General features: G+C 46.9%; 1 protein-coding gene across 1 annotated transcript in view; it reads right to left on the bottom strand.

Moving 5' to 3' along the window:
* LOC311340549 (bifunctional heparan sulfate N-deacetylase/N-sulfotransferase 4-like) overlaps positions 1-10,000 on the bottom strand; it is a gene marked incomplete at both ends in the record, with an annotated part of 36,421 nt that overhangs the window by 23,737 nt on the left and 2,684 nt on the right. Inside the window, 2 exons of the mRNA XM_084465415.1 lie at positions 110-264; positions 2,608-2,695. Of these exons, the coding sequence (XP_084321541.1) occupies positions 110-264; positions 2,608-2,695 (243 nt within the window). The remainder of the gene's footprint in view (positions 1-109; positions 265-2,607; positions 2,696-10,000) is intronic.

Raw genomic sequence — 10,000 nt, 5'->3', positions numbered from 1 at the left:
CATACTTGCATGGCCATACACACTCATACTCAAACACGCATCCACATGTGTGTGTGTGTGTGTGTGTGTGTGTGTGTGGTTGTGTGTTTCACCAGGGTGTTGGTCTCACCAGGGCGAACTCCTTGTTGAGGACCATCTGCTCCAGCAGGGAGGACTGGTTGTGGAAGAGGTGAGGCTGCATGTGACTCCACATGTGGGGGAACCACCAGAACTCATCCACGTACTTCAGCAGCAGATCATCACCTTCGTCTTCCTCCACGGTGCCTGCACACCCACACACACACACACACACATGCAAACACATGCACGCACGCACACACACACATACACACAAACACATGCACACACACACACGCACATGCACGCACTCAGGCAAACACAAACATGCGCAGACACACACACGTGTGCAGGCATGTGCATGCACACACACACGCACACACACACACACACCATTATTTTTATCATTGTTGACGTCAAGATAATTGATTGAAAGATACCATAGAAATAATGTATCAAACTCAGAAACATCAACCCCATTCGTTACAGTTGGCCGCAGTTGAAGCCAATTGTGTGTCCCAATACAAGATGGCAGCTGACTATTTCAGGGAGAAATCAGTAGGATTGAGGGGAATATAAATGTTGCTGGAATAGTTCAGATTTCCCTCATGGCATCGGCGGTTCATGGAACTGGATGAATGAACTGCTTGAGGTTGTTATGTTCTAAGTACACCTTTGACAAAGTACGCCGACGGTGGATTTATCTTCTGTTGAACAGGATCAGAGTTCAAGGTGCCTAATGATAGCATTAGCACTGTATTTCTTTTTAGTTTGTCGAAAGCTATTTTAAGACAGTATCAGCCGAGCCTAGAAGATATTTTAGTGCAAAGAGGACACTGAAACCTTTGTGTATACATGTACCGTAGCTTCATCGATTAAAGACTCTGCACCTTCTGACAGTGGATGATCACACCAAGAACAGCATTTTCAATGATTCCATCAATGAATCAACAATAACAAAATACACAATCAAATGTGTTCTGTTATCCTTAATATTATCGTACCATAAAATATGACAAAATAGAAATGACATAATATGAAGTGCTAGGTCCCTGTGTGCAGAGAGTACAGGGTGTACCTCAGAAAACCACGTTAAATGCCAGCCCCAACAATAGCCTCATTTTTGTCATTCTATTCCCATCAGGGAAAAAGTGCTAGACGCGAGGCCTTGTCTCACACGGCCAAACATTTTTTGTAATTGTTTTCACAGGGAACACAGTGAGAAGAATAACAAAAAAATGTAATTAAAGAAAGAAAGAAAGAATTAAAAAAATAAAGAGTTGTTAAAGAGCACATATCCTACCAACGTGCCTGATGTTGATTATCCATTTCAAGTTGTTCAAAAGCACCCCTTCATGAAAAGCGACCGGCGGACTCACCAGGCCGGTCCATTCATCAGACGGCTAACGGCTAATAAACATCACACCTTGTGGTAAGCTAAGGGGCCATTAAGGACTGTGTTGGCTAACAGGAGTAATGTATTACTCATTAAGTATCACGGCCATGTGTCACGGCTCTGGACCACACCAAAGCACAGGCACTGGTCGTAAAGCTTGACCTGATTCATGAGCGTAGAGCCTCTGCTCCCGGAGTGGGTACACACCGTGACCCTGTGGTCACCGGTCGCTGATCAAACACACAAGCAGAGGTCACGGGACGCCGGGTCTGGCTGCGTTTCCACTCGCTTAAAGCGTTTGTTGGTAGAATCGTCTTGCTTCCTGTTAGTGAAGTTGACACAGCTGAATCCGGATTTGTATCAATTTTATTGATTTTTTCTCATGCAACGTTACAGACCATCAATTATTATTTATTATTAAGCAACCTCCAGCCCAGTGGATCATGCAGGCTGAAGCCTGATTCATACGGTCGTGTCGGGACAGGTGTATTAATGTTTTAATACAAGAGAGAGTTTTCCACGAAATAGACTTGAGTCCGATACAAAGCGAGTCTAAATTTTGCTTTAGATAGGCCGACACCCATTAACCAGTAACTAACCTGTTAATTTTTCAGGAAAAAAGGCAAAATTATGTTAAATGCAAGAAAGTGGTGCTTTCCTTTTAGTTTGGCGCGCCATTGACTAAATGAGCATTGGCACCGCAAGTTTTTTTTCAAGATGTTTCGTCACAGGAGCTCTCCATGGCATGACATACTCGGACTCAAGGTACCGAACTAGCTCTTTCAATCCCTTGCCCACCCAGTCGGCACACCGACTGGGTGACGACCCCCGACCGGTGCGCATTACACCTTCTCCCCCTGGCTAGCAGCCACTTGATCTTTGGCTGCGAGCCATCCTTGGACATGACATCCGGGTGCTTGTTCTTAATGTGCTACAGCATATTGCTAGTACTACTACTAAACTGAAGAGTAGCATCCCACAATTTACATTTTACTTTGTTGCCTTTGTGGAGGAAATGGTCCCACACCGAGATTCAATTGAATTGTATTGTGAGTATTATTTTCCCAGACTAGGACAATGTGTTTAGCCGACGGTGAGTCATTCACGACCCATACCAATGCCGCCTGGTAAGATACACACACACACCCATGTACCTGTGTGGTAGAACTTCCCAGAGAAGCCCAGGTTGAAGGTGAAGTTGGAGATCTGGGAACGCAATTGGTTCTGAGTTTCCAGCAGTTTCTAGGGAGACAGACAGAGTGATAGTTAGACAGACATATAGACTGACTGTGAGACAGAAGTTGGACAGTTAAACAGACACATAGTAAGACCGTGAGACAGCTATACGGAAGGGATTGACAGACATATAGAAAGGAGAGGAAGGAGAGGAGGGGAGGAGGGGCAGACAGAGAGACAGAGCGACAGCTAGAAAGTTAGAAAAGCAAGCAGAAAGACAATCAATTCAGTCATTCAGAGGGACAGATTGGCCATGAGATCAAAAGTAGAGATTTGGAAAAACTCACAGACATACTTAGGGGGGTTAGATTGAGCTGTATTGTGGTGACTATAGAGTAGATATAATACAGCAGGGAGTTCCATTAGAAAACATGAAACTGCTCACAAATGGACAGGGTGTGTGTGTGTGTGTTACATGTGAATGATGATGTGTGTAGTATGTGTGTGTGTGTGTGTGTGTGTGTGTGTATTAAACATGGGTGGATTGAGACAAGGACACAGTCATGCTATACCAAATGGCCATCCCCAGTGTACACACACATGGAATCACACACACACACACACACACACACATACACACACACACACACACACACACACACACACACACACACACACTCACACACTCACACACGCACACACACTCACAGATGGAAACTTGAGAGTGTGATTGTTGGATTGTTGCTGTGCATTTAAACAACATGCTTGTTGATCCTCTAAGCCCTCCCCTCCCCCTCTCTCCCCTCCTCTCTTCCCCCCCTCCCCCTCTATCTCTCTCTCCCCTCCTCTCTCCCCCCTCCTCCCCCTCCCCCTCTCCCCTTCTCCTCATCCCCCCCTCCTCCCCCATCCCCTCCTCCCCTCCTCCGCCCTCGTCCACCCTCCTCCTCTCCTCCTCTCCTCCTCCCCCTCTCCTCCACCCTCCTCCTCTTCTCCATCCCCTTCCTCCTCCTCTGCTCCACCCTTCTCTCCTCCCTCTCTCCCTCCTCCACCCTCCTCCCTCCCCCCCCCTCCTCCTCCTCTCCTCCTCTCCTTCCCTCCTCTCCTCTGGCTGGAATCAGGATGCTCGCTCCTTATTTAATGACTTCATTAGCTGGATGGCCTTTAAACAAAGCCTCTGTAATGAGTGTTAACTCACACACACAAACACACACACACACACACACACACACACACACACACACACACACACACACACACACACACACACACACACACACACATGCACGCACATGCCATGGTCCACAGCGCACACGTGCACACGTGCGCTCCAACACAGAGAGAGGCGGTTGCGAGAGTTAATGAAGGTCGGTGAATTGGACGACTCTGGAGACGGGAGCTAATAACCTCTGCTCACATCGCCTCTTCCTGCTCCTCACACCTCCTCTTCCTCCTGCAGCGGCTCCTCCTGTGCCTACTCCTCATTCAGCTTTTGCATCAGACACCTCTCTATACCTCCCTCCTTTCCTCTTCTCCTCATTCCCTCTCTATCTCGGTCACCCCTTCTCTCTCCCTTGCACTCTCTCTCTCTCTCTCTCGCCCTCTCTCTCTCTCTCTCTTTCTCTCTCGCTTTCTCTCATCTTGCTCCTATCCTACATAACTTCGACCCTCTCTCTTTCTTGCCCTCATTCTCCCTTTATCTCTCGCTCTCTCTTTTTCTCTTCCCCCCCTTCCCTGTTTCTCACTTCCCCCTCTCTCTCTCCTTCCCCTTCTCTCTAGCCTGTCTCTCCTTCTCCCGAACCATCTCTCTCCCATCTATCAGTCTCCTGCCCTCTCTCTCTCTCTCTCCCATCTCTCCCCTTCTCTCTCTGAGTGTCTCTCTTCCATTTTTCTCTCATGTTTTCCAGCTTCTAATAAATCTGAAGATGTTCCCTTTCTAAGCCCTATCAAGCTGACACACCCACCAAACCTATATCCCCCTTCATGCTCTCTCTCTCTCTCTCTCTCTCTCTCTCTCTCTCTCTCTCTCTCTCTCTCTCTCTCTCTCTCTCTCTCTCTCTCTCTCTCTCTCTCTCTCTCTCTCTCTCTCTCTCTCTCTCTCTCTCTCTCTCCTTCTTTTCTCTGTGTTTGCATCTGTACGTTTGTAAGTGTGTTTTGTCTACCTCCACAGTCTTGCTATTGTTCCACCAGTCTGTCATTCCCTAAAGGGCTGATTATGGTCCCACATTCACGCAACGCAAGGGGGTTACGGACCCGTTACGTCCTTGCGGACCCTCCTTGCGTTCACCGCAAGGGCCAGACGTGCGCCTCCCAAAAATGGATTTGATTGGTCCACTCAATAAAACCCAACGCAGAACCATAAAGGTTCACGACTACGTTGAAGCGTCTGGGTGGTCATTGCATTGCGTGAACGTGGGACCATAATCAGCCCTTAAGGCTTTGGACTCCAACACACTCTGCCACTCTCTGTGCACTGGCCTGTGTGTTGCTCCGTAGACTATAGACCCTTTTCACAGTGGAGTCCTCGTCTGACAAGCACAAGTGTATTTCTGGGTATTTATACCAAGGCACAGGTGGTAGACTGAACTAGTGGCGATGAGTCTACAACCTGGGACCGGGTACAAAAGGGTTGTTGTTGTATACATACATACATACATACATATATACACACACACACATACACACATACATACATACATATATATATATATTCCTTTCTATAATATAATAATAATAATAATAATAATAATAATAATAATAATAATAATAATAATAATAAATATTTGAAAGATATCTTCTTTTGGATTTTTCTTTACACGTTATATTTTTAACTCAACCAAATGCACACACACACACACACACACACACACACACACACACACACACACACACACACACACACACACACACACACACACACACACACACACACACACACACACAGCAGCTTTATTGGCTTTAATGTAATCTTGAAGAAGATGGCAGCCTGCTGACAGATGTGCACAGCTCCCTAATCTGATCCTCTTTCTCCTCTGTTATGATGAGGCTTACATCTAGAGTGAGACCACACACACAAACAGACACACGCACACACACAAACACATGCAAACAAACACACACACACACACACACACACACACACACACACACACACACACACACACACACACACAAACAGGCAGAAACACACACACACACACACACACACACACACACACACACACACACACACACACAAAAACAGGCATGTGCAAGCACACACACTCATACGCATATATGCCAAGCATGCACACACACATTCTCACAAGCCCCTACACCCACCCTAACTGACACACACTCACAAAAACACTAACAAAGTATTTAAATTGAATTTGTTGTTGAATGTTTTGCATTTTAACTCAATATGCTTCCCGATGCGGGTGGCATTATTAACATTCTTGCTTCAGCGTATGTTTGTGTGCATGTGTGTGCATGTGCGTGTGCGTTTATCTCAGTGGGATTCTGTGTCTGGGAATTTACATTCAGTCTTCATAAAGTGATCCAGAGATGCTTATCTACAGGGGAACCCAACTCTCCCTCAGTCAGTGGCACACACACACACATACACACACACACACACACACACACACACGGAATGTGACCTTCCACAGATTGCGGACTGGAGGCACCGATGCCAGACCAGTAATGGTTGCCGCCATCGCTGCTGTACGGTATCAGACCAAAACACAAACACATGACACATAATCTGTTCTGCTTTCAATAACCTGCTTGAAGTACTCAGATGCAGTCAGATCACCTGACCTTTCAAGAACCAATCAGCAACTGATCTGAACGGAGATGCTCATTGTGCCTCAGAAAGGGTTTAGTTGGTCTTCCATGATGAACAAATACATTTACATTTAGTAATTTCGCATTTACCCAAAGAGACACACAAGTGAGGTTGAGTCCAATCAGATACGATCTCTGTCTGTCTATAAACAGACTGATGTGTTGTGGTGGAGCACTTGCATTTTTTGGTCGTTTGGATAATATTGATCGTATCTGATTGGACTCAACCTCACTTGTGTGTCTCTTTGGGTAAATGCAAGTGAGGTTGAGTCCAATCAGATACGATCAATATTATCGAAACGACCAAAAAAATGGAAGTGCTCCACCACAACACAGCAGAGTCTCTGTTTATAGACGGACAGAGATCGTAAAGCTCCACAAAGGGCGTCCTCAACCACATGTTTGTGAATGAACAGCGACCACCACACCGCTGCTCCCCGACACGCTCTACCGTCCCGACAGCACCACCACACCGCTGCCCCCCCGACACGCTCTACCATCCGGACAGCAGCAACCACGGAGGACTCGTCACGAGAAACACGGCCCTTTGTGATGCGAGTGTTGTTCTGTACATTTGAATCATTGATGAGGAACACTGAGGCGGAACCCTTGACCTGCGCATGTTGTTTACTCCCCTTATAGTGTTGCCGCTGTTCTTTCGAATGAACACTCGTGTTTGGGGAGAATTATCTTTTGTTGTTTTGGTTTGTTGTATATTGCTTTGTGTGGTGCAATGAACTGAACTGCCGCTCCCCATCTTGTCAAGGATGCTCTTGGAAAAGTGATAATAAATTTCCACAAACATTACCCTGGTTAAATGAAAGGTTTGAGAAAAAGAAAAAAAAAGAATAAATGATCCGGTTTTTCACTAAGGATCCAAAGCTCAGGCACGTGGAATTTTGTTAGTTGAAACTACATCCGCATCCCCTGAAAACAATGAGACTAGACGGATAGGAGGGGGCTGGGAGGATGGGAAGTTGGATGCGTTACAGCATGCTACATAGGGTGCGTGAAGCCTGAGGATGAAGGGAAACAGACAGGATTAGCAATTAGAGATACCTCCCTCCATCTCCTGCCCAGCACCACAGCTGGCTACCGGCTAACTGCATAGTGAAACTACAGTATGGTGCGGTGCTTTATGTGTGTGTAGGTGTGTAGGTGTCTGTGTGTGTGTGTGTGTGTGTGTGTGTGTGTCTCTGTGTGTGTAATATGTGTGTGTGTGTGTGTGTGTGTGTGTGTCCATATGTCTGTACGTACGTACCTGTGTGTGTGTGTGTGTGTGTGTGTGTTTGTGTGTGTGTTTGTGTTTGTGTGTGTCTGTGTGTGGTTGAGTGGTCATTGTCAGAAGACTTGCCAGTTAGACAGTAGGCTTGAAACCCCTGGGAGACAGGCATCTGGACAGTTGGCATTCATCAAACCTTTCTCCCTACCCCTTCGCAAATGTATTCCCATTCTGTCACTCTCTGCCTCTACCCCCGTCTTTCTCCCTCCCACTTGCCCCCCTCTCTCGCTCTTTCCCCCTCTGACTCCCCTCCCTCTCTCTCTCTCTCCCCCTCTCTCTCCTTCTCATCCCCCTTCTCCCTCCCTCCTCTTTCCCCTCCCTCCTCCCCCCTCTTTCCCCCCCTTTCTCTTATTCCTCTCCCTCCCTCTTTCTTGTCTCGTTCCCCCTCTCTCTCTCTCTCTCTCTCTCTCTCTCTCTCTCTCTCTCTCTCTCTCTCTCTCTCTCTCTCTCTCTCTCTCTCTCTCTCTCTCTCTCTCTCTCTCTCTCTCTCTCTCTCTCTCTCTCTCTCTCTCTCTCTTTCCCCCTCCCTCCAACACCCTCTCTCTCTGTCCCCCTCTCTCTCTCTTGCCATGAATAAATAATTCTGAGGTTTCTCTGCCTGTGTGAGAGATTGGAGGGTACATTTTATTTTGTTATTTTCTACTCTTACATCCCTGAATGCATGCGGCCGTGCAACATGCTATTGTAGCCCAACCACGCATTAGCGACGCTCGCCCGGAGGAGATGAAAGGACAGATTCAAGAAATGCATCACCCATGTAAAATAATAATTACACGAATGAATTCATCCCCATGATTAATTGAAACAACCGGTTAGCTATAAATATGCACGCCATGGACATGCGCACGTACAGCTCCTGACGCTGCTGTTTGGCGAGTGCGAGAGACCTTTAAATGGGTCAGACGTTGTTAATGGGAGACGATGAGGAGAAGAAAGGGTCGTCCTCTGTCGCGTGGCCCCTAGCATCCGCCCTCTGCGACCTCAAGGAGCCTCCCCACCCGTTAATTCTGCACGTTTACACTTGAAAAAAAATGCTCTGGGTTATTTCCTTATTTCATTAGTAACTAATCCATGCACTCGTTCATTGACTCTGCGCCAGTCCCTGATACAATCTGCCACCAGGATGCTTCGTTGTTTTTTTAACTCCACATAGTGCTGACCTTAATCACGTGCAGATAGACACACACAAGTCTCTGAAGACTTTTTACCGTTGCGAGATAAGGAGCTTTGCATGATAGGCATTCTACACCAACACCACCCTGCCCCCCCCTCCTCACCCCACTCCCCCCACTTTATTTATTTACGTTAGTAAGTAAACTCTCTCTTTCTCTCTCACCAAGCCAGGACATCGGGGGGGGGGGGCCGAGCAGGAGAATGACTGCCCTATTCTTTAACTATGCTGTAACGCTTTACAATTAACTAGCAGTATTAGTTTTATTAACAATATTAACAATATTATATATTATAGTTATACCGTTTCCACCCCCAAACGGGACAGACTGTAAGAACTTTCCTGAACTTCCTCCTTTGTTGCGTTCCTCTTTCTCTGACTGTTTGCATTCTGCAGGCCAACAGCTACGGGAAAACTTGCTGACAATGTTCAGTGAAAATGTTTATTTCCCATTCATTGTTATTTTTGTATCCTCCCTCCCGCAACCCGCCATTCACATGTGCTTTAAAAATAACATCACGCTGAAAACACATCACACATCTTGTCAGGCCCTTATGTCTGTCTCTGACTGCACTTCGCTGTAAGTGCATGTGACTGTGCTTGTGCACGTGAATGTAATCACGCACGGGATTGTGCTCCTGTGTTGTGGCCGAGTGCCGGCAGCGTTTCCACCTGTATTATTTGTGAGGTCATGTTGGTTGACACTCCAAGGTGTCGCCCTGTCTGGTGAGAAGAGGAGAGAGAGAGAGCGGTAGAGAGAGGTAGAGAACAAGGTAGGGAGGGAAATTGGTGGAGAGAGGGAGAGAACAAGGTAGAGGGTGAGGAAGAGTGGAAGAGAGAGGGGGTAGAGAGAGGTAGGCAGAGGGAGGTTGAAAGAGAGAGGGAAGGTTTAGAAGAAGAACAGGGAAAAATGAATGAACAGAGAGGGGAAGACAGAGAGGAGCGATACAGAGAGGAGAGAGAGAGAGGGTAGTACTGGGACAGCGAGAGGGGCAATGATAAAGAGGAGAGGGATACAGAAAGACAGAGGGGATACAAGGAGAGACAGATTGGGAGGGATGGGGAGATGGGTATACAGAGGGAGAGAGTGGTG

Source organism: Micromesistius poutassou (genome assembly GCF_964030765.1).
Source record: "Micromesistius poutassou genome assembly, chromosome: 3".
NCBI lineage: Eukaryota > Metazoa > Chordata > Actinopteri > Gadiformes > Gadidae > Micromesistius > Micromesistius poutassou.
This window is presented reverse-complemented; position numbering and strand designations above follow the sequence as displayed.